This window comes from Hemiscyllium ocellatum, chromosome 1 (assembly GCF_020745735.1).
Source record: "Hemiscyllium ocellatum isolate sHemOce1 chromosome 1, sHemOce1.pat.X.cur, whole genome shotgun sequence".
NCBI lineage: Eukaryota > Metazoa > Chordata > Chondrichthyes > Orectolobiformes > Hemiscylliidae > Hemiscyllium > Hemiscyllium ocellatum.
The window spans coordinates 106,327,868-106,354,311 of NC_083401.1; the positions used below are offsets into that span (position 1 = coordinate 106,327,868).

The window sequence follows — 26,444 nt, forward strand, 5'->3', positions numbered from 1 at the left end:
TATGGTGTACTGCTCTTAATTTGTACCTGCAGGGAGTCAAAAAACTCCATGAATTAGATGGGATGATGGAACAGAGGCAAAATTGTGTTTGTTTGCTTTCTTGCCCTTTTCAGTTAGATATTTTAAAAAACTGTTCAAATCAAACCCACAACTCATGAAAAGTCATCAGTTATTCAACTGCACCTGAGATGGAGTCTGGTATATAAAATCAATGCTCCTTTGATAGTATTGAACTTTCTGGTTTACAAGTCTGTGCTGACAATTTCTGATCGTAAATGATAGCAAATGGACTCTTTTTACAAGAACAAAAAACAAAACTAAACTACAAAGGAAAACTGCAGATTTAGATTAAGGCATGAGTTAAAACCCATCATTATGACACAGGAGTTTTCAGATATTTTCCAGAGTTAAAACAGTCACAATGCAGTCAGTTAATAGCTAGCCTTAGAACTCAAAATGTGCAAAAGAATTTTGTGGTGTCAAAAAGAAAATTTGGAATGTTACAAGCTACACATAAACAGCAAAACCAACACATTAATAGGTTTTAGAAACAAAAAAACCTTTTACAGCATCTTTTATATATTAAACTCTCCTGAATATTAAAAATGTACCTGCATTTAATTTATTTTAATGAAAACTGTTTGGATTTAAAAAAAAGAGAAAATATGTTTAGAATATGGTCAATAAGTAACATATAGATTCCATTAAGAAAACGGTACAATGAAATACAACATAAAAGGGGTAATTTTCTACTTGTGTTCTTAACACACAATAGTACACATTAGAATAACACATACAACTTATCTCATCATCTGCCCAGTGAAATAAATTGAAACAGTGGGGAACGGCTGTTCAACATTTTTCACCCACAATTCAAGCCTATCTCCTCACGTGTTGCTCTTCAATGAAAACATGGGAATGGTAAATTATCCTTTTTAATGTGCCCTTGACCCAAATATTATTAGGCTCAGATATGTGATGTTTCCATTCATCATTACGTCGGACAATTCAGACAAATGGAAAAGAAAATCATTTAAAAAATGTCCTAGCACAGTGTACTGTTACCTAAAACCGGTCAGAGATTAGAACTTACAAGCAGAAAGTGTGTCAAGGTCAAGAGGAAGGACTGAGGTTGGGAGAAGATGATTACTATCACATAGGTTAAAAGTAATGGATGCCTTAAACAGCTTCAATTCCTCTGCATAAATTCAATGCTACTTAAATATTTTGAAAAGTGAACCTTTCACATATAAGGAGCAGAACACAACTCTAAGAAAGAGATAAAAATAGAAGTTGCTGGAAAAACTTAGCAGGCTGGCAACATCTGTGAAGGGAAATCAGAATTAACATTTCCAGTCCAGTGACCCTTCCTCAGAAACTAACGAAGTTCTGAGGAAGGGTCACTGGACCCAAAATGTTCACTGATTTCTCTTCACAGATGCCGCCATTCCTGCTGAGCTTTCCCAGCAACTTCTATTTTTTGTTTCTGATTTACAGCATCTGCAGTTCTTTTGGCTTTTATCTAAGGAAGAGATACCAGGTACTTTAAAATAAAATTTCAGTCCACAATCTTTTGGTCCTATTTTAGGAAGGCAATACAAGAACCATCAAAATATACAATTCTTTCAATTCAAATGTAGCTTGTAAGCCTCAGTTTTGAATTGGATTATATGGTAAACTAGTATAAAGCCTGTACTCCAGTGTAAATCTCACTAGTGAATCCTCCCTACATTTGATCAGCTCACCCTATTTTAATTTTTTTGGGCAACAGTTTTTAAAAAAAATTATTCTCCAGGAACAAATCATCAGAATTTAGACATTTGCTCCACATCAAGATCAGTGGCAGTGAAGAATTGCAGGAAACTCAGGAGGAAGACAAACTGAGGAAAATGAATAATGGATGGCCCCAAACCTAGGTGAGTCTGAGATCATGTTGGTGCCAGATCTCCAATAAAGGAGAGGGTTGGGGTGGGAAGAGGGATGATAATGGACAGGGCAAGGTAGGATTTATGTGGGGAGGCAAAACTGTTGGGTGCAACGAAGAGGAACTTCAGGTGGCACAGAATATCCAGGGAAGTGGCACCCCACAATCAACTCTCCACTTCACTGACGAGATGCCCACAGAGTTTAATCTGTCAGGTTACATACTTGGCTCAGGCATCTCCTGCCACCCGTTAAATCACAATAGTGGCTGGAGGCCCTTAATTGGGCATTAATTGCCCACTTGATTATCTCAGGTCATGGATGAGTAGCTTACCTGACCCCCTTCTTCTTCAAAATCATGGAAGCATGGTTGGGCAGGCAGGCAGCTGTCATGACACCAATGACATCCTAACTTACAGGTCTGCATCTGTTTTCGAGCTAGTAAAATTCTGCCATCAGTGTTTTAAATTGTGTGCACCAATTCATTTTTGGAATATTATACTTCAAGGATCAGAAGAAATGTTTAATGATTTAGATATTTGGGGTCCCACTAATTTTTGGGCTCCTTAGCATTTGATAAATCTTTTAGTCTTCCTTAACTTTGCAGTAAAATTGGTGTTTTGTCACATATTTATTTCTCCATGAACATGTGGAATGGTTATAATACAAAATTTGCACTTAAAAAAATCAAAGTTTAACAGTGACCACACAAGCTCCAGCTCTTCCAAGGCACAGTGGTGCAACCTGTTTAAAAAAAGAGTACATTTAACTTGCTGAAAATAGAAATAGATGCATAGGAAATAACATTCACAATATTCTTTAAATGTACAATCCTCAACATCTCACTCATCTTCAACTAGGGGTTTACTTAGCGCATTCTTTACAACAGCATTATTTTTCCACAATATTTTAATGCAAGGGGCCTAACAGTGAAGGCAGATGACCTCAGGGCATGGTTAGGAATATGGGACCGGGATATCATAGCAATTACAGAGATATGGCTCAGGGATGGGCAGGCCTGGCAGCTTAATGTTCCAGGACACAAATACTACAGCAAGGGTAGAAAGAGAGGCAAGAGAGGAGTGGTGTTTTTGTTAAGGGATAGCATTATAGCTGTAGTGAGGGAGGATATTCCCAGAAATATATCCAGGGAAGTTATTTGGGTGGAACTGAGAAATGAGAAAGGAATGATCACTTTATTGGGATTGTATTACAGACCCCCTAATAGTCAGAGGGAGATTAAGAAACAAATTTGTAAGGAGGTCATAGTTATCTGTTAGAATAATAAGGTGGTTATGGTAGAGGATTTTAACTTTCCAAACATCGACTGGGACTGCCATAGTGTTAAGGGTTTAAATGTTAATTTGTTAAGTGTGTACAAGAAAGTTTTCCGATTCAGTATGTGGATGTACCTACTAGAGAACGTGCAAAACTTGATCTACTCTTGGGAAATAAGGCAGGGCAGGTGACTGAGGTGTCAGTGTGGGAGCACTTTGGGGCCAGCGATCATAATTTGACAATAAGCAATAGGTGCAGGAGTAGGCCATTCTGCCCTTCGAGCCTGCACCACCATTCAATATGATCATGGCTGATCATCCTTAATCAGTATCCTATTCCTGCCTGATCTCCATAACCTTTGATTCCACTATCCTTGAGAGCTTTATCCAACTATTTCTTAAATGAATCCAGAGACTGGGCCTCCACTGCCTCTGGGGCAGAGCATTCCACACAGCCACCACTCTCTGGGTGAAGACGTTTCTCCTCATCTCTGTCCTAAATGGTCTACCCTGTATTTTTTAGCTGTATCCTCTGGTTCGGCACTCACCCATCAGCAAAAACATGTTTCCTGCCTCCAGAGTGTTCAATCCTTTAATAATCTTATATGTCTCAATCAGATCCCCTCTCAGTCTTCTAAACTCAAGGGTATACAAGCCCAGTCGCTCCAGTCTTTCAGCGTAAGGTAGTCCCGCCATTCCAGGAATTGACCTCGTGAACCTATGCTGCACTCCCTCAATAGCCAGAACATCTTTCCTCAAATTTGGAGACCAGAACTGCACACAATACTCCAGGTGTGGTCTCACCAGGGCCCTGTACAGCTGCAGAAGAACCTCTTTGCTTCTATACTCAATCCCTCTTGTTATTATGGCCAGCATGTTATTAGCCTTCTTCCCTACCTGCTGTACCTGCATGCTTACCTTCATTGACTGGTGTACAAGAACACCCAGATCCCTCTGTACTGCCTCTTTACCTAAATTGATTCAATTTAGGTAGTAATCTGCTTCCTGTTCTTGCCACCAAAGTGGATAACCATACATTTATCCACATTAAACTGCATCTGCCATGCATCTGACCACTATTCTATTAGATTTAAAAGAGTGATGGAAAAGGATAGACCAGATCTAAAAGTTGAAGTTCTAAATTGGAAAAAGGCTAATTTTGATGGTATTAGGCAAGAACTTTCAAAAGCTGATTGGGGGCAAATGTTTGCAGGTAAAGGGATGACTGGAAAATGGGAAGCCTTCAGAAATGAGATAATGAGAATCCAGAGAAAGCATATTCCTGTCAGGGTGAAAGGAAAGGCTGGTAGGTATAGGGAATATTGGATAGCTAACGAAATTGAGGGTTTGGTGAAGAAAAAGAAGGAAGCATATGTCAGGTATAGACAGGATAGATCGAGTGAATCCTAAGAAGAGTATAAAGGAAGTAGGAGTATACTTAAGAGGGAAATCAGGAGGGCAAAAAGTGAACATGAAATAGCTTTGGCAAATAGAATTAAGAAGAATCCAAAGGGATTTTTCAAATACATTAAAGACAAAAGGGTAACTAGGGAGAGAATAGGGCCACTCAAAGATCAGCAAGGCAGCCATTGTGTGGAGCTGCAGAAAATGGGGGAGATATTAAATGAGTATTTTGCATCAGTATTTATTGTGGAAAAGAATATGGACGATATAGAATGTAGGGAAATAAATGGTGACATCTTGAAAAATGCTTACATTACAGAGGAGCAAGTGCTGGATGTCCTGAAATGCATAAAGGTGGATAAATTCCCAGGACCTGATCAGGTGTACCCTAGAACTCTGTGGGAAGCTAGGGAAATGATTGCTGGGCCTCTTGCTGAGATATTTGTATCATCGATAGTCACAGGTGAGATGCCGGAAGACTGGAGGTCGGCTAACGTGCTGCTCTATTTAAGAAGGGTGGTAAGGACAAGCCAGGGATTTATTGGCCAGTTAGCCTGACGTCGGTGGTGGGCAAGTTGTCGGAAAGAATCCTGAGAGGCAGGATGTATATGTATTTGGAAAGGCAAGGACTGATTTGGATAGTCAACATGGCTTTGTGCATGGGATATCATGTCTCACAAACTTGATTTGAGTTTTTTGAATAAATAACAAAGAGGATTGTTGAGGGCAGAGCAGTAGATGTGATCTATAAGGACTTCAGTAAGGCATTCGACAAGGTTCCCTATGGGAGAGTGGTGAGCAAGGTTAGATCTCATGGAATACAGGGAGAACGAGCCATTTGGATACAGAACTGGCTCAAAGGTAGAAGACAGAGGGTGGTGGTGGAGGGTTGTTTTTCAGACTGGAGGCCTGTAACCAGTGAAGTGCCACAAGGATCAGTGCTGGGTCCTCTACTTTGCGTCTTTTATATAAATGATTTGGATGTGAGCATAAGAGGTATACTTAGTAAGTTTGCAGATGATACCAAAATTGGAGGTGCAGTGGACAGCGAAAAAGGTTACTTCAGATTACAACAGGATCTTGATCAGATGAGCCAATGGCTGAGAAGTGGCAGATGGAGTTTATTTCAGATAAATGTGAGGTGCTGCATTTTGGAAAAGCAAATCTTAGCAAACTTATACACTTAATGGTAAGGTCCTACAGAGTTTTGCTGAACAAAGAGATCTTGGAGTGCACGTTCATAGCTCCTTGAAAGTGGAGTTGCAGGTAGATAGGATAGTGAAGGCAGAGTTTGGTATGCTTTCCTTTATTGGTCACAGTATTGAGTACAGGAGTTGGGAGGTTATGTTGCGGCTGTACAGGACATTGGTTAGACCACTGTTAGCATATTGCATGCAATTCTGGTCTCCTTCCTATTGGAAAGATGTTGTGAAACTTGAAAGGGTTCAGAAAAGATTTACAAGGATGTTGCCAGGGTTAGAGGATTTGAGCTATAGGGAGAGGCTGAACAGGCTGGGACTGGTTTCCCTGTAGCATCAGAGGCTGAGTGGTGACCTTATAGAGGTTTACAAAATTGAGGGGCATGGATGGGATAAATAGACAAAGTCTTTTCCCTGGGGTGGGGGAGTACAGAACTAGAGGGCATAGGTTTAGGGTGAGGGGGGAAAGATATAAAAGAGACCTAAGGGGCAACTTTTTCACACAGAGGATTATTTGTGTATGGAATGAGCTGCCATAGGAAGTGGTGGAGGCTGGTACAACTGGAACATTTAAAAGGCATGTGGATGGGTATATGAAAGGAAGGGTTTCGAGATATATGGGCCGGATGCTGGCAGGTGGGACTGGATTGGGTTGGGATATCGGGTCAGCATGGACGTGTTGGACCGAAGGGTCTGTTTCCATGCTGTACATCTCTATGACTCAAACTTAAATATGAACACAAAGAAATAGAAAACATGCTACTTTTGTCTACTTTATGCAAAGTAATGCCATAAGAAATGGCTCAAAATGGAGATAATGGTCAGGATGAATGCAGAGAAATAAAAAGACTTGTGTTACTTAAACCATGATGATGTAAACAAGCAAACAGTATTTACTCAGGATAGAAAACAATTCAGTATGAACAAAGGCCTGAATATACCTCAAAAAGGACTCTCAGCAACATAGCAGTCAGCAAAACAATGAAGTTAGGAATTGCTGCAAGTGGGATCCACAGAAAAAGGTACTTCTTATTCTACTTTTAAATTTTCAATGGACGTGGGCAGGATAGGACAAGACAAGACAGGTGGTGTGTCGAAAGCAAAACATGTAGTAATTTGTGGGGAACACTGCAGTCCTGAACAATAAAATCAACATCAAATGTTTGACAGGATTCACTTAAGCTAGACTAGGATCAGTCAAATCGAATAACTAAGGCAGTAAGGATTGTTTTAAACCAATAAAGTGCAATGGTCAAAAATAAAATCTGTCAAGGTAAAATTCAAACTGCAAGGAAAGCATCCAGATTTTGGAGTAGTGCAAAGGATATCCTTTTATGCAGAGTTTGCATTCGCGAAGAGCACTGGGCAATCCCAGCTGTGCTACAATGATATCTGCATGAGGAACATGAAGGCGCTTGATATCACTGTGGAGTCCTGGGATTTGCTTGCAGCTGACCACATGAGATGGAGAATCACCCTGAACCAACACATCAAAAAGGGAAAAGAAAATGATGAGTGCTGCAGCAGACAAGGGGCGCAAAGGAAGGAGTGCAGCAACTCTCACAGATCAACGACCACATACAGATGTGACCTCTGCGACTAGGGCCGTCAGTCCAGCGCTGGTCTCTTCAGTCACAAGCGACATTGCTTCAGGGAAGCAGAAAGCCAGAACAATGAGGATGCAACCCATGGTCAGTCATGACCGAAAGGGGCCTCACTCACATGTGCAGTGTTACTGGTAAAATTATACAGTGCAGATCAGGAAGAGGCTGAGAATTTTTTTTTTAAAACTCATTTCTCGATCCACTGCAGTCCTAGGGAATACAAGGACACCCTGTAACTGTTAGCAAATGGGTTCTAGGATTTGACCAAAAGACAAATGAAGGACTGGTGATATAGCTTCAAGTAAGTATTGTGTGGGGCTTTTAGTGGGAATTCAAGCATCTGCTGCCTTTGTCCTTAAATTTTACAGACTGCAGGTTTGGAAGCTGCTGTTGAAGGAGCCTTGCTGCAGGGTATTTTGTAGATAGTGTACACTGTTGCCAAAGTGCATTCTTTGACAGGAGCAAATATTGAAGGTGATGAATGGGTGTCAGTGAAGCAGGCTTCTTTATCCTGGATGGTGTCAAACTTGAGTGTTGGTGGAGTTGTGCTCATCCAGGCAAGTGGAGACTATTCCATCACATTCCTGACTTATTACTTATAGATTTCAGATAGGCTTTGGGGAGACAGGAAGGAATTTACTTGCCATAAAAATCCTAAACTCTGACTTGCTTTAGAAGCTATAATTTTTATATGCCTGGTCCAGTTTGGTTTCTGGTCAATGCAACAAAGATATTGGGCACACCTTATTAATGACTAGTTTTTAAGAATACAAAATTGGAAAACAAAGATCAAAAATTAATGGCACCATCTTGGAATGTGCAAAATATTTCAACAAACTAGATGAATTAATAGCACAGATATAAATTATTCAGTTTGATCCAATAGTTTTTAATGAATGTGGCTACATTGTGATCCAAGTAGGGAACTAAAGCGTACTTAATTTCTTGAATAGATAAGCTAAGTGCAGAAGGAGGATGGTTCTGTGATAATAATGAAGATAGTAGACAGAAAGGGTGTCAGAAAATCAAGTCGAAACAGTTTGGTAGAACTAAGAAATATTTAAGCATTGTTGAAGTTATTTCTAGGCTCCCCAGCTGTAACTATAGTGAAAAGCAGAGTATAATCAGGAGATGTGATGTCTGAGGAGGGTATTTAATCTTAATATTGTTAGGAATACTGAGCTTTGCAAAACAATTTTGTTTTAAAATGTACCTTTAACTCGAATATTAAAGAAAATGAGGATTCTGGAAAAAACAAACACCTCAGAGAAATGCCCTTTAATCCACTGAGAAGCTCAAATAGGAACACTTTAATGAGGAGTGACAGAATTTTTTGTAATTTTTATAGGACAGCTGTGGCTGAAATGCAGAGTTGAAGAAGTCAGAGCTGTGGAAAATCTGTAAAGGTAAAATTCAAAGAGCAAGGAAAACATCCAGGGAGTTATGTTTTGTGTTAACAGACAAGCTTCTAGGAGTTCAGTTTATGTTCAAAAGAAAGGGAACAGAACAGGTGGGGCACTTGAAACTTGAAGAACAGGGATTTGTTGAGGTATGCCTTGCTAGTCAGACTAGGTGTTTCAAGCTGTCATGGCGAAGAAAAGAAAATCTCTGATAGAGAGCTGAAAGTGATTTTGGAATTGTTCCTTTAATGCTATTTATCTGTTTGTACATTAAAAGAGTTTTGTAAGGTATACATTGCTTGCATTTGTTAATGTGACAGCATCTTATCTTTCATTTGATGTATTAATTACTTGCCAATTAAATTTAGATTTACATTGATTTTAATTGACTATAGTAAAAGTCTTAAAAAGTAAAACCTTGTCCTTCAGATTTTATCCATTGGTGACTGGGAACTTCATAGCCTCATATTCCTGACACTATGGGCAATTCAGCATGGCCAATCCACCTAACATGCACATCTTTGAACAGTGGAAGGAAACTGGAGCACTTGCAGGAAACCCATGCAGACACAGGGAGAATGTGCAAACTCCACACAGATAGTCACCTGAGGTGGATTCAAACCTGGGTGCCTGGCGCTGTGAGGTCGCAGTCCTGAACACTGAGCCACTTTTCCTGCCATAAAACTAAAGTGGCGAATGTGGTGCTGGCCACTGATTTAGAGATCATTATTTAGGAGTGCAGGTTGGATGTCAATACTGAATAGTTGTACTTGTCTAAGTCTTGTCACTAAAGTGGAGGAGATATCTTTAGAAATTAATAATACTCAACAGAGTTTTTGACACTAAGATCCTCAGTTTTATGTTTAGTTCTCAATCTTGCAGTAGCAGTTATAGGGGTGTCATTGTCTAGTACGTGTAGATGCATGTATCTGTAAAATCAAAAAGGGCATCACTAACTAGAGAAAATTATAGAATTTAAAGATTGCTTGACTGTTACAGCAGGATACAAGCAAATGGGCCAATCACACAGATTAATATTTGAGACAGTTAGTCTCGCATGGAAATTAAAATATACCTGGGGTGACAGATAGCACTTCTACAGACAGAGGTTCATTGCTTTGATGTTTTGGATGGTTTAACATCATTCTTTCACAGAAAGATAAGCACAAGGATGAAGTTGTGTTAGTTCTCAAAACATTGCTAACTAAAATAGTTAGGTCACTTTGGAATATTGCATGCAGTTCTCGTCTCCACACTACTAGAAGGATGTGGATACTTTGGAGAGGTTGCAGAAAAGGTTTTCCAGATGTTGCTTGGCCTTAAGGGTTTTAGTTATGAGGAGAGGTTGGATAAACTTGGATTGTTTTCACGAGAATGCTGGAGACTGAGGCGACCTGATAGAGGTATACAAAATTATGAGAGACATAGATAGGGTGGATAGTCAGAGGCTTTTCACCAGCGTGGAAAGGTCAGCTACAAGAGGGCACGGGTTCAAGGCGAGAGGGGGAAAGTTTAAGGAAGAAGTGTAGAGAGAAGTTTTCACACAGAGGATGGTGGATGCCTGGAACGCACTGCCAGTGGAGCTGGTGGAAGCAGGCACGTTAACAATGTTTAAGGCATACATTTTAATAGACACATAAACAGGAGGCGAAGAGAGGGATAGAAACTACGTATGGGCAATAAGCATGAGTCTAAGTATGGACTAGGTATTGGCGCAGGCTCAGTGGGCCAAAGGACCAGTTCCTCTGCTGCATTGTACTGTATTGTATTACAAGCAGAAAACATATTTAAAGAGCCGATTTGAACATTTACAATCAGCTGAAGGCAAATGGTTAGTTGTGACATAACTAAACTTTTCTTCTAACCAGTTTACAAGTTTGTCAATTAACCTCACTAGGTAAATCATGGCTACTCAGCTGGTTTATTTGTATGTTTCTTCCAGTACTTTATGGTCTGCAGACTAAACCAGTTAGAGAGTTCAATCTTTTATGTCTGTCCTCACAGACTGTATTCTTGTCTTGCTGATAGGCTGCACCTCTTTTTCTGTTGCTTTTGTATTGTAATATGTATGCCTGCTCCATGTACCCTTTTGTATATTATACCCTGGGATGTTTAATCCCTCTCCAGATTTTCCTGTAAACATCTCATTAGTCCCTCCCAACACATAATTAACTCCAGCTTCCTTGTTTTATTACAGACAATGAACAGTGCCACACAGACATTTTAATAGAATTTCTTCGCACTGTAACTCTATTCATTCCCTTCCCACCAACGTGATTCTGTACTCGATGCTTTTTCATTCAAACCTGCCCTGTTCTGTCTAGATTCAGGTTGCTTAAATTTATTGTAGATCTGTTTCCATATTTTAGTAGTTTCAAGATTTTGCCACCTCCCTATTCACTATTTTCCTCGGTCACTAATCCCATTTGGTTCAGGTGTAGCCAATCCATTTAATTCAGCTCATTTCTGTCCCAGTACTGGTGTCAGTGTCCAATGAAAAGGAACCATTGTTTTTTTATAAAACTGGCCTTTAGCCATCTGTCAATCCCACTGGCAATTTGCAGATGGCTTGGGGAATTGTCTCGACATTACCCTCAAGGTCTACTTTTTAAACTTGGAGTGTAATATCTGATACACTTCCAGCTCGACTACCTCTCTGTTTCTATCAGTACTATTTCTGCTAATATGGACCATGACAACTGAACTTAGGTTTTGCCTTCCTTTCCAGCAACCATCAGATAGCCTAGAAGTGGTAGGTGATATCTGTGTCAACATTCTGAACTAGGGAGACTTTATATTGTGAGAACTCATTATAAAAACATTTTTAGACACGTTCCATGGCAAGTGCAGTGTGAGTTGGCATAAGTTGTTTTTACAGGCAGCATTTGTATTTATCTACATCATAATAAGGAACATCTAGTTTTAATAGATATAATTACAAGTAATAAGATATTTTGGTCAGGGTTTTACATCTTTTATAAATAGAAGTTTAGCATGTCACAACAACAAAAAGTTTCAAACTTTCTAAAAAAAACAGTGCAAGTTGCTGCATTGTTACTCTTACCTGCATCCACTCGTTAGTTTGTGGATCATAGGCCTCCACAGAGTTCAGATATGACTGTCCATCATATCCTCCAACTGCATACAGCCTATCACCAAGTAAACAAACACCTACTGCATCTTTGCTGATACTCATTGGTGCTACTGCTGTCCAAGTATCGGTTTTTGGATCATATCTGCAAACAAGCATAGCCGGGTTTTTTTTTGATCAGGTCAAATATTTAACAATTTTAGGATAATGATACTAGTAAATTAGTCCAGCAGCAAGAGATTTAAAATAATAATTGTTTTGGAATTACTCCAACAACAACTTCTCAATTTCTATTTAAACTTAAAAGTTTGGAAAAGATGCCAACAGCTGACCATGCCTTAAAATTATGAGAAAATAGTATTTTGTTTTACATTACATAATTGATTTTCTTCAAAATAATACAGCTCATAACATTCATTATGAGTGAGCTCTCTCTCTGTAAGGTACAGTGATAAGCATTTTCCTACCAGCAAGTGCAAGTTGACTGATATGACAAAATCTTAGTTAATATTACAATGAGAAGGTTGATACACTAACATTAATTCAAAATGTTCTATTACACTATTTGTCCATAAAATCCAAAGAAGAACAAAAAACTCCTTTGAAAGGACTTGCCAAATCTCGAACTCTAATCACTAGAAAGACAAGAACAGCAGACGCATAGGAACACCACCACTTGCAAGTTCTCCTTCAAGACACATGCCACCCTACATTGGAACTATATTGCTGTTCCATCACTGTCATGGGGGTCATAATCCTGGAACTCCCTTTGTAAAAGTACTAGTGCATCTACGCTTGAGTTGTAGTGGTTTAAGGAAGAAGTGGATGAAATTTCTAGCACCAGACAAAATATACCTCAGACTGTTGAAAGAAATCAGGGAGAAAACGGTGGATGATCTGACCATTACTTCCTTATCCCTCTCTGGATGTAGAGGTGGGCTTAAGGATTGGAGTACTGCTAATGTTTACTTTTGCGAGGCTTTGAACAAAGTTCCACATTGAAGATCGGTTACTCAAACAAAGCCCATGGAATTCAGGGGAATGGAGCAAGCTGGGTCCAGAATTGACTCAGTGGCAGGAAAAAAAAAGTAATTGTTGACTGGAAGGCAGTTTCCAGTGCATTCAAGACAGCTCTGTACTAGGTCCTCTATTTCTGGAGGTACTTACTAATGATTTGGTTGTAAATGTAGGGGGCATAATCAAGATGATTGCAGACAACACAAAAATTGATAGTGGTCAACTGAGCTGTGGACTACAGAAGGGTATCAATGGATTGATCAACTAGGCAGTTGTGAGGAATGGAATTTCACCTAGAAATTAATGAGGTTATGGTTTTGAGAAGGTCAAACAAGGCAAAGGAATACATAATTAATAGGAGAACATACAGAAGTCAAGAAGTAGTGAGGGACCTTGGAGTGAACGTCCACGGATCCTTGAAGATAGCAGAACAGGTTGATAAGATGATTAAAAAAGGCATAGGGAATCTTTTTCTTTATTAGTTGACGTACAGAATATAAGAATAAGTAGTTACGGGTAGAACTGTATGAATCATTAGCTTGGCCACAACTTGAGTAGAGTGTGCAGTTGTCGTCACAAAGGAGATTACCCAGGCTGTTGCCAGGACTGGAAAGTTGGATGGACTGAGGTTGCTTTCTATGGAACAGAGGTGGCCAAGATTTGACAGGTAGGTCTAACATACGAGGAATGGCTGAGGATCCTGGGATTGTACTCACTGGAGTTTAGAAGGTTAAGGGGAGATCTAATAGAAACTTACAAGGTAATACATGGCTTGGAAAGGGTGGACGCTAAGAAATTGTTTCCATTAGGCGTGGAGACTAGGACCCGTGGGCACAGCCTTAAAATTAGAGGGGGTCAATTCAAAACAGAAATACGGAGATATTTCTTCAGCCAGAGGGTGGTGGGCCTGTGGAATTCGTTGCAGCGGAATGCAGTGGAGGCCGTGATGCTAAATGTCTTCAAGGCAGAGATTGATAGATTCTTGATGTTACAAGGAATTAAGGGCTACGGGGAGAATGCGGGTAAGTGGAGTTCAAATGCCCATCAACCATGATTAAATGGCGGAGTGGACTCAATGGGCTGAATGGCCTTACTTCCACTCCTATGTCTTATGGTCTTATGACTGAGATATACAAAGTTGTGACGATGGGAAGGACATTTACTTTAACGAGATCACTGACGAGCAGGTCTAGATTTAAAGTGACTGATAGAAAGATTGGAGGGGAAATGGGGGACTTATTCCTCATCCAGAGAATGAAAGGGGTCTGGAACAGACTTCCAGAAAGTTCAGTAGTGGCAGAACCTCTTGTCTCTTTTAAAAGGTATTTGGATATGCACCCTTATGCTGTAACCTGCAGGGCAATGATGCAAAAGCTAGAAAGCGGGATTAGACTGCATGGCTTGTTTTTTGATCAGCAGAGACATAGGGAAATTGGCCCTTTCCCATGCAATAAACTTTATAAGATTTTCTGTATTTCTAAGGTGGTTCACTATCACCTTCTTAAAGGAAATTAGGGATAAGAAATAAATGCTGGCTCAGCCAATGACACCCAATTTCATAAACACAAAATCCACTAAATCTTATGAAAAATAATACAAACACAAGAATTTCCACTGAAACCAAAATTATTTTATTGATTTTAAATAAGATGAGGGAACAATCAGAGTGAGGTACATTATTCGAGTGAAAATCAAAACAAAGTTAGTTCTTCCCTTACTAAATACAAAATGACCTACTTTTGTAATGAGGGACATCATATTCTCTGGCCAAGTGTGGATTCAGCCTACTATTACAAAAATCTTACACCACAGGCGGCACGGTGGCACAGTGGTTAGCACTGTTGCCTCACAGTGCCAGAGACCCGGTACAATTCCCGCCTCAGGCGACTCTGTGTGGAGTTTGCACATTCTCCCAGTGTCTGCGTGGGTTTCCTCTGGGGGCTCCGGTTTCCTCCCACAGTCCAAAAATGTGCAGGTTAGGTGAATTGGCCATGCTAAATTGTCCATAGTGTTAGGTGAAGGGTTAAATATAGGGGAATGGGTCTGGGTGGGTTGCGCTCCGGCGGTCAGTGTGGACTTGTTGGGCCGAAGGGCCTGTTTCCACGCTGTAAGTAATCTAATCTAATCTAAGAAAATTCTTCAGCCCATCATGGCTTTACCTTTGTGAAAGAGCTAATCATCTAGACCAGATTAGAGTGGTGTTGGAAAAGCACAGCAGGTCAGGCAGCATCTGAGGAGCAGGAAAATTGACGTTTTGGGCATCTATGCCACTTTCTCCCCACCCCTACCCCTCTCTCATTTATCTCTCCACACTGCAGGCACCCTGCCTCTATCCCTGATGAAGGGCTTTTGCCCAAAATGTCGATTTTCCTGCTCCTTGGATGCTGCCTTACCTGCTGTGCTTTTACAGCACCACACTAATCTAGACTCTGGTTTCCAGCATCTGCAGTCCTTGTTTTTACCTAATCATCTAGACCGCACCAGCTGTCTCATCCAGCAGAAATTCACATGTTCTGACTCCTAGACCCATACCATTATTAATAGGCTGCATCAATATATTCCCATTAGGATTACATTTAATTGGAGACTGGCTTAAAATTTCAACTAATTCTGTATGTTTGAAGTTTTAAAAATTCTAAAATATGCAGCATTACTTTGACTTTGTGATTACAAGGTCAATTTTCTAGGACTACTTGGGGCATGGAATCTCATTTTCACAGGAAAGGTTAGAGGCCATCATATCAATTTAGAGCACTCTTGATTTTCTAGTCATGCTTTTTAATGGTTACAAAATTTAAAATGCTGCAAATCAGGCATGCTAAGCTTTGCACCTGATTCTCTTATCCACACTCCTTTTAAGCACACAGCATAAGGACTAAAGTCTACATAATCTTAAATCTGAGAAATAATTTCTGGTAAAAAAGCAACGATCTATTAAAAAATGAAAAGTATTTTTAGGCTTGAATTGTGCTATCTCTGCAAACCCATCTCTACCACACAGCTGTTGTTGTACACCTGCTGTTTTCTCCCAGTGTTCATATATGTAGATTAATTTCTATTGTTATCTACATCATAACACAATGTTGAGTAAAGAATCAGTCCATAGTAGCACTTTTAAAACATGCAAATAATTAATCCACAAATGTTTTCTCCTGGACCAGACTACAAATCACAACTTTAAAACCCTTACCTCCAAACACATGTGTGCAGATTATTATGTACACACATTTAGTGAGGACACTCATTGAAAGCTTATACTTTTGAAAATTTTCAATCAAATAATATCCCTAAAATAATACCTATGGCATATAGTTGAACATTTAACAAGAATCTGTTTATTTGACATGCCAATTATTTGTGTTTACTTACTATTTGTGTTTGCAGGCAAACAGAGTTTGGTTCTACATTCAGCAAGTTAAAAACAAACCTGAATTTTGTTTTTTCAATCAGATCCTTGTACTTAGTTGGTAGTTAAACTTGGAGCTTTTCAACTAGTTTATTCCTTTTAATAGATTTAATGTAAATTAAGGGTGCTACATATCCTCACTGAATATGCAGATCAATGCACTGTACAAAAACCCAACAGCAGAAATTCTATTAGCTTAACCAGCAATAGCGCTAATACTACATGCAGAATAGTGTGGTTCCAGCAATAACATATGGAATCAATTAATTAAAAAAAAAAATCAATTCTAATGGTGCATAATCATTATTTAAATGTGTATAAAACATGGATGGTTTCACGGATGTCTGTTTGTAAGTCAAGAAAAAATAATCTTTATAGTATGATAACATGGAGACTGTAGATGCTGGCGATCAGAGTCAAGAGTGTGGAGCTGGAAAAGTACAGCAGGTCAGGCGGCATCCGAGGAGAAAGAGAATCAATGTTGCGGGCATAAGCCCCTTATCAGGAATTCATCAGCCTTCATTAGCCTTTCCTGAGTATACAGCACTAGAATTGATTTTTCTTTTAAATTAATTGATTCCATATATTATACTACCACACTCTTAGTACAATAACATGCCTTAGTCAGGTTAAAACAAACATAGCATTGCAATCATCATGGGTAAACTATGCACTGATTTATCCCTTGGTAACTGGCCTGACTCATTGTGCTAACATAACAAAGTGTATAGTGGAACAGTTCAAATTTCTAAAATTAATTTCAAATTTCCATCTTTCTCTGCCACCAGTAGTTTTCTGGTAACCAATGAAGGGACGTGACGGCCGAGTGATATTAACACTGGACAGTTTAATCCAGAGACCCAAATAATGTTCTGGGCACCTGGGTTTCAATACCAATATGGCAGATGGTGGAATTTGAATTCAATAAAAAAACTGGGACTAAGAGCCTAATGATGACCATGAGTCCATTGCTGATTGTTGGAAAAACCCATCTGGTGCAGTAACATCCTTTGGGAAGGAAACTGCCATCCTTACCTGGTCTAGCCTGCATGTGACTCCAGACTCACAGCAATGTGGTTCTACAGACCCCTGGGCAATTAGAAAAGGGCAATAAGTGTTCATTTTCTTGCGAGATTCAGCCTAATTAATGATCACTTCTGCTTAATAACGTTTTCATTTACAAATAATTAATTTGAATTTTTTTCTAATTGATTTTATCTGAATCATACTTTCATATATATCTTACCACCCCGAGTTCATTTTTAAGGTCTTGTTACATTGTACTTATCTGTGAGGGAGGTCTTTTTTTTTCAAAATTCATTCATGGGATGTGGGTGTCAATGGCTGGACCAGCATTTATTGCCGATCTCTAATTACCCAGAGGGCAGTTAAGAGTCAACCACATTGCTGTGGGTCTGGAGTCACATGTAGGCCAGACCAAGTAAAGATGGCAGTTTCCTTTCCTAAAGGACATTAGTGAACCAGATGGGTTTTTCCTGACAATTGGCAATGGATTCATGGTCTTCATTAGACTCTTAATTCCAGATTATTGTTGAATTCAAATTCAATCATCTGCCATGGTGAAGGTTCAAATCCAGACCATCAGAACATTACTTGGATTTTTGGATTAATAGTCTAGTGATAATACAACTAGGTCATGGCCTATCTATATATCCTCACAATTTAAAATTTGTCAATTTAAAAGCACATTTATTCTTTAATCAGGTTCCCTTCCACTATCATACAACACAATCTTGACTCTAGGAACAGAACCCACCCTAATGGACAGCCCAAGATTATCCATATAGCTATAAGTTGCTTGCCATATATTGAGTTTTCTCAAAAAAAAAGGAATTTCAAACTTGCAAAGGTTTAGGGATTTCTGCATATGGTTTTTAATATGTGATCACTACATATTTCTTGTAGGCCATGGCTGAGAAAAATTTTATTTACCTTTCCACACAGTCAGATAGCCTTGATGTGAGGTTAGATGCCGGTGCATCGTGCCCTCCAATGGCATACAAGAAACCATTCCATGTGGCAACTCCCACACCTCCCCGTCTTTTAGACATCAATGCACAGAGGGTCCATTTGTTGGTGTGGGGATCAAAGCATTCAACAGACTTAAGGCAAGAACTTCCATCACGACCTCCAACAGCATACAGTCTAAATAAAACAAAATGATATGTAACATCCCTGGAAATGAAAGCATCATATGCTTTTGCTTAATGGATACAGATTGACTTTACAAAATCACCTTCTGAGCATAGAGCTTTTCCCATCAGGATTGTATACTAGAAATCTGGGTGGATGGTCTTGATGATTTTAATGCCCAGGGAAAGCATCCAGAATGCAACTTTGTAAAATTAACAATTATATTTTATTGTTTGTTACATTACAAAAATGCAATCATAAACTCAGAGGGGTGTTATTACATATATTACATTTTCTAACAGCATTATCTTGTGCATACTGATTCAACATTTCACTTAGTTGTTTTAGGTAAATTAAAATGCTGAAAATGTCATACAATCATATTGAAATGTTTGAAATTTCTATTGTTACACAAAGTAGTGAATCAAGTTAAAAATATGATTGGCGCTGTGAGGCTAACCCATGTGACAGCATAATGTTATATTTTATTGAGTGGTGTCCCTAAGGATCTCAATTATTTACATTAATTTTTAACAACTTGAATAATGGCATAGAACGTCATATATATAAACTTGCTGATGACACCAAGTTAGGTGATATTCTAGTCAGTGCAGATGATATCATAAAATTACCAACGGATATTGATTGACTAAGTGAATGAGCAAAACTGTGGCAGACGGATCTCTATGTAGGCAAGAGTAAGGTTATCCATTTTGGACCAAAAATGGGTGGATGAGAGTACTTTCTGGGTGGTCTGAAGTTAAATGCAGTGGATGTCCAAAGGAGCATAGGGTTCAGATGTGTAGATCTTTAAAATGTGATGAACCAATGCAGAAAATAATCAAGAAAGCTAAAGGAATGCTAGTCTTCATATCTAGAGAATTGGAGTACAAGAAAGTAGAAGTTATGGTACAGCTATAGAAAACCTTGGTTAGACTCCACTTGAAGCAGCATGAATAATTCTGGGCACCACACTTAGGAAGGATAGATCAGCCTGAAGGGAGTACAAAATAAATTTGCAAAATAATAACTGGACCTCAGGGGTTAAATTATGAGGAGAGATTGTATAAATCAGGCCTGTTTTCTCTAAAATTTAGACAGATAAGGGGTAGTCAGATTGAAGTCTTCAAGATATTAACAGGAAAAAACAGGGTAGACAAAGATGTCTTATTTCTATTGGTTGGAGATTTTAGAACTAAGGAGCATAATATGAGAATTAGGGCCAGATCATTCAGGAGATATGTTAGGAAGCAATTCTACACACAGAGGATTGTAGAGATTTAGAACTCTCTTGCACAAATGGGCAGTGGATGCTAGATCAGTTGTTAATTTTAAATCTCAGATAGATAAATATTTATTAAGCAAAAGTATTAAGGAATACTAAGGAAAAGTATAAAAGGTCAAAAGCAGGCTTATGGAGTTAGGCCACAGATAGTTATGATCTCAATAAATGATGAAACAGGTTTGAAGGGCTGAATGGCCTACTCCTATACCTGTGTTGAGTTGGCTTTTTTGAATGTTAAGAGTTTGGAATAGGAAAAAGAATAAAAGTCTGCTGCTATAGAATTAGTTTTTACAATTATATTTTTACATATACAAGTGCTTATGCAATATAGTCACTGTGTTAATGTAGGGAATATGGCACAGAAATTATCAGAGCACCCCTACTTAACTTTTACAGAGAAAAGGAAAAGGTGGTACTACAGGATATTATGAGCATGCGGACTGGAGAATGAAATTAAAAGTATTCAGTCACTAAATCATATTGAAATAAAAAGTGCCGCAATGTAACTGGTCAAAAATTACTTTGAAAAAAGTTTTTTGCTTTGACAAAACTTTTTCCAGACAGAAAGAATTAGCTGCCAACAATGAAAAGTTAGTAACTTGCATGTAAAAACACAAAGTGGAAATATAGGCAGGCAATGGAATGACAGCATTCAAACCTGCATTTGCTGCAAGAACCAGGGCTTGCCCAGGTTAAAGCCTCAAATAACTCCATTATTTTACCTCATAATTAGCCATAATGAAGGACACCAAACAAAATGATATAATGTACAACTGAAAGCCCCATCTTCAATTGATTTCACATAAAAATATTCAAACACAATCTTGTTCACTTATTGATTTCAACCTTAGTTTTCAAGTTAAGGATACTACAAATGTCAAAAAACAAATTCTTTGTGAGGACTTTGGGCACCAGTGTCGTGGACATTTGGAAAGGCATTAATGCTGGACATATTGAACATTCCATCAGAAATGTTAGTACCTTTCTTAAGGCTCAAAAATATATTCTCAGAGGTTTTCAGCCCAACAAATATTCTACGAACAGGAAAAGATTACTACCAAGAACAACAGAAGTCAGCAAATTCAACGTAGAAGCACAACTCAGAGTCTGGAGTCTAGCTGACTGTATGCAATAGCTGGGAACGAACTGAATACTTTACAGTTGAAGGCAATGACGATGGCATGTACCAATGTAGTATTCTTGCTGCTGGAACTAAAGCTCAGACTCAGACATTTACAACACAGAAGGCCATTTGGCCCACCGTGTTTTTGATAGTCAAAGATCTGACTACACTAATCCCATTTTTCCAGTTTTTGAGGCAATGTAAGTGAATATCTAAATAATGCTTAAATATTATGGGAGGTTCTGACTGAAGATCCCTTTCAGACAGCGAGTTTTTGACTTCCGCTATCCTCTGGGTAACATTCCTTCTCAACTCTCCTCTTAGATTTTTACCTTTTACCTTAAATCTATGTCCCTAGGGACCCAGCTGTGCCCTACTGATCCAAAGTAGACTCCTGTAATGGTTTGTATACTCATTGCTGTCAAGTTTGCAAATATGATCTGGTGCCTGCAGCTTATCTAAAATTAGCAAATGAGCCTAATGTATCAAATTCCCAAGAATTTTGCACCTTTAGGAGTACTGTACACATTTATGTGCTATAATTAGCTTGTGCCAAATTTCCAGATTGAACTGTTTCAGAACTGACATAGACTGAGAGAATGTGAAGGTGGAACCACCACTTCTGAAAATGACAAAGGTTATTTTTCAATAGAGGTTATAATTGCAAATTTTTTTTGCAAAGCAAGTTAATTAGCAAAATAAATCTCAAGAGGTAAACTACAAAAGTAAATTTAGTGAACAAACCAACTGAATTACACAATTTGAGTGGGTGATTTCTCAAGAGTAATAATGAAAATTTATTTTAAATTGAGCAGATTGTGGATTGGTATTTCACAAAACTCTAGGTGACTAGCCCTGAAAAATGATCATTCATCTTACTTAGATTTTCACAATTTCACAATTACACAGTGAAGAAGAATAAACTACAACAACTATTTCTACTTACTTTCCATTAAGTACTGCTACACCAACTGTACTTCGTGGCACTGACATACTGGCAACAAAGTTCCACTGTCGAGCCTGGGGGTCCCATCGTTCAACCGTATTTAGATAGCTCCAACCATCATGTCCACCTACAGCATACATAGGACCCTCCAGTACCTCCACACCTATAAACAAGCAGAAGATTTTCATCAGCTGTAGAATTGAAAGTTACAAAATAAATTGGACAATCTCGATTATCTGAACGCCAATTATCCAAACTTCAGATTATCTGAACAAGATCTCAAGGTCCTGATGCGTGGGTAAACGGTGTTATCCAAACATTCGATTATCTGGACATTCGATTATCCAAACAAAATACTCCTTGCCCTTATTGTTCGAATAATCGAGGTTGCTTTATATTGCAAAAGAAAGCAAAATGCGGCAATTTGAAAATTCCTTTGATCAAAGAGCTTCCCTTCCTTCTACTTCCAGTAAGGATGCATGTCAAAAAAAAACTTTTCCTTTCATGATGATTAAAATCTTGAATGAAATCACAGACTAGGTTTTGGAGGATAGTACACTCTCCCTTATGTTTCCTAATTAAGGCCCCCATCCCCACCATCTCACCTCCGCTTGATGTTTCCTATTGTCCCTGTTCCTGTCTGCCCTTGTCTCCCAGCCCCAGAGAGAACCTGGGGCTTTAAAGTCCAGGATCCAACACAATAAATTTCTTTCTGGGACTGCTGCAATTCCAACTGTGGCCTTTATCCCTACTGGCGCTACTGAGACTAAAGAGGGAACATAGAATTTAGGTGAAGGAGTAGGCCATTTAGCCCTTTGAGCCTGTTCCATCATCGAACAAGATCATGATGGATCTGATGTGGTCTCAACATCACTTTCCTGTCCATCATGCCCTATTATCCTTGATTCCCTTGTCAATTAAAAATCTATCCAACTCTGCCCTGAATAAATTTAATGACCCATCTCCGCTATGGGAAAGAAGGTTCCTCATGCTAACCACCCTTAAAGAAAAAGAAGACCTCCTGTTCTTTAGCTGTGTCTCCTAGTTTAAGTTTCTTGCACAAGAAGAAACATATCCCTTGTATCCACTTTATTCACTCCCCTTAGAATCTTACATGTTTCCATGATATCACCTCCCATTCTTCCAAACTCCAATGTGTATGGGCCCAACCTGTTCAACTTTCTTCATTAAGTAAACCCTACAACCCAAGAATAAACCCTGAACCTGCCCTGAACAGCTTCCACGAGAAATATATTTGTTTTCCAAAACTGTACACGATAGTCCAGATGTGCTTTCAAAAAGCTCATTGAGAGGTGGAGTAAATCTTCTTGAATGCTATATTCTATTTCCAATGTAATAAGTGCTAAATTCCATTTGCCTTCTGTGATAACTCCTTCAAGACCCATGGGAAATCACTAATAAATCTCCTTGTGGAGCTTGTTGATTATGAGTTTCCTTGGTGTCAGGCAATGGCCTACTCAAGTGGATCTCATCATCTTAGCCCTTCATAAAGCAGACCCAAACTTCCCCCTCCAACTCCAATTTAGAGTCATAGAGATATACAGCATGGAAACAGACCTTTCGGTCTCACCCGTCCATGCCGACCAGATATCCCAACCCAATCTAGTCCCACCTGCCAGCACCCGGCCCATATCCCTCCAAACCCTTCCTATTCATATTCCCATCCAAATGCCTCTTAAATGTTGCAATTGTACCAGACTCCACCACATCCTCTGGCAGCTCATTCCATACACGTACCACCCTCTGCGTGAAAAAGTTGCCCCTTAGGTCCCTTTTTTATCTTTCCCCTCTCACCCTAAACCTATGCCCTCTAGTTCTGGACTCCCCGACCCCAGGAAAAGACTTTGCCTATTTACCCTATCCATGCCCCCCCATAATTTTGTAAACCTGTAAGGTCACCCCTTAGCCTCCGACGCTCCAGGGAAAACAGCCCCAGCCTGTTCAGCCTCTCCATTAGCTCAAATCCTCCAACCCTGGCAACATCCTTGTAAATCTTTTCTGAACCCTTTCAAGTTTCACAACATCTTTCCGATAGGAAGGAGACCAGAATTGCATGCAATATTCCAACAGTGGCCTAACCAATGTCCTGTACAGATTTAGTCCATTTCCACATTCCTTATCCCCTCTCTCTTTTTATGGTTTGCAATGCCCATAATAGGCTTTACCTGTAAACTTCTAATTGGTTGCATGGGTGATTACTTGTGGTGGGTAATAGCAAAAGGAAAGGTCATGATGATTTGAAGGTGGGAAGATCATTTGGTTGTGTGTGATAATACTTTGAAATTTGGGAGGAAGAAAAAAGACACTAAAGAGCTCTTGTGGTAGTGGCAAAGTCCCTACCTCTGAGCCAAGACGTCTGGGTTCAAGTCACACCCATTCCAAATGGGTGTAATAACATCCATGAACAGGCAAATTTGAAAAAAAAATGAAGCAGTCCAAAGGGATACTACCATTGTGCCACAAGACCCCTACTTCTGGACCAGGAAGCCCAGGTTCAAATCCCATCCTGTTCCATAGGTGTGAGATAGCATCTCCGAACAGATTGCTTAGAAAACATCCATTAGGCAGACCAACAGAGGGATTCTTGTGGCATAATGGTAGTGTCTCTACCTCTGTGTTAGAAGGCCTGGTTCAAGTCCCAATTGCTCCAGAGATGTGTAATAACATCTCTGAATAGGTGGATTAGAAAATACCAATAAAACAGACCCCGAGGAGAAGGAGAAAAAAAATAAAGCTGACCAACTGGTTCAGCTGCTTTTGGAAAACTGCATGCAACCATCTGGTCTCCTTCCTATCGGAAGGATTTTGTGAAACTTGAAATGTTTCAGAAAAGATTGACAAGGATGTTCCAGGGTTGGAGGATATGAGCTATAAGGAGAGGCTGAATAGGTTGGGGCTGTTTTCCGTGGAGTGTTGGAGGCTGAGGGGTGACCTTATAGAAGTTTATAAAAATCATGAGGGGCATGGATAGGGTGAATAGATCAGGTCTTTTTCCCTGGGATGGAGTCGAGAACTAGAGGGCATAGGTTTTCAGTGGGTGGGGAAAGATATAAAAGACATCTAAGGGGCAACTTTTTCATATAGAGGGTGGTGCATGTATGGAATGAACTGCCAGGGGAAGTGGTGGAGGCTAGTACAATTACAGCATTAAAAGGCAACTGGACAGGTATATGATTAGGAAGTGTTTAAGAGGGATATGGGCCAAGTGCTGGCAAATAAAACTAGATTAGGTTATGATACCTGGTTGGCATGGATGTGTTCGACTGAAGGATCGGTGTCCATACTGTACATCTCTATGACTATAATAGGAAAAAGGGGAAAAAAAAGGACCCATGTTACGGTACTGGTGACTGGGGAAAAAAGTTCACTTGCGTGTAAGAATACCTCTGAATATAAGAGAAAGAAAAGGAGAAGCGGACCCATACAATGCTTTAATTCCACTCCACCTCCATTTTGATTTAAATCCTTCCAGTTCTGTCTACCCCTCTCTCACTTTTGATGTTTACACTGTCCTTAATTGGCTGCACAGGTGATTTACTGATGGTAGTGGACTGTTAAAAACAAAAAAAACAGAGTTGCAGGTGAGAATGCCATTCGGTTGTGTTTGATAACATTACTGGATATATAAAAGAATTGAGAAAAAAGACCTACGTCATGGTGATGGGGAAATAAAACTATTCTGTTGATGCAAGAACACTTCTGGATACAAGGGAAAAAAACATAAATCAGACCCTTACAATGCTTTATTTCCCTCTCCAACTCCATTTTAGTTTAGCTCGTTCCTGCTTTTCCAACTGTTCCCTCACTTTGGATGATTTGCATTGCCCGTAATGGGCCGTGCGTGTAAATATCTAATCGAATACACAGATGATTTACTGGTGGTGGTGAACAGTTAAAAACGAAAAGATTTTGTGGTGGGAAAAAAAATTCAGTTGTGTGAGATAACATTCTGTATATATAAAATAATAAAGCAGATCCAGAGTTTCAAGGGGGCCAACAAGTTAAGATGATGGGGTTGCTAATCCATGTTATTCTGCATGTGAAGGGATTCTGAGACCCACCAGCTCCAGAGCATTTCTTTGGACAGATTTATTAAACAAAAAGCAGAATCAGTGGCCAAGTTGGTTATTAATAGATCCAGGCAGCAGGGAGTAGAGGGGCTCATTTCTGTTGACTGTCTGTCCCTCTTCAATAGGCATGTTCGAGCCTGGATATTACTGGAGAGGGAGCACAGTACAGTGTCCATGAATGCTCGATGCCTTTGGAGAGAGGTGGGCACTACAGGCGACAGAATGCTTTATTTTCCCATCCAATGCTTGATTTACCTCCCTCTCCCCTGCCTCTGTTGGCCTGCATTCCCTTCATGGGCTTTGCATGTAAATATCTAATTCTCTACATGGCTGATCTACAGCTGGGCAGTTAATAGTTAAAAATAAGAGTCACGGTGATGAGAAAAAAGTTCACCTGTGTGTGATAGCACTTCTGGATATGGAAAAAAAAAGCAGATCCAGGTGCAGGTTCTTGTGGTGCAGTGATAGTGTCTCTATATTTGGACCAGGAGGTCGGAGCTCAAATCCCACCTGCTCCAGAGAGG

General features: G+C 39.4%; 1 protein-coding gene across 5 annotated transcripts in view; it reads right to left on the reverse strand.

Moving 5' to 3' along the window:
• Positions 1–1,509: 1,509 nt before the first annotated feature.
• LOC132815744 (kelch-like protein 5) overlaps positions 1,510–26,444 on the reverse strand; it is a 144,171-nt gene continuing 119,236 nt past the window's right edge. For all 5 annotated transcript variants that reach the window (XM_060824873.1, XM_060824881.1, XM_060824902.1 and 2 more), the window contains exons 9-12: positions 21,830–21,992; positions 18,275–18,487; positions 11,872–12,043; positions 1,510–2,667 (exon numbers count right to left, since the gene is read on the reverse strand). In XM_060824873.1, the coding sequence (XP_060680856.1) occupies positions 2,611–2,667; positions 11,872–12,043; positions 18,275–18,487; positions 21,830–21,992 (605 nt within the window). In that variant the 3' untranslated portion in view covers positions 1,510–2,610. The remainder of the gene's footprint in view (positions 2,668–11,871; positions 12,044–18,274; positions 18,488–21,829; positions 21,993–26,444) is intronic.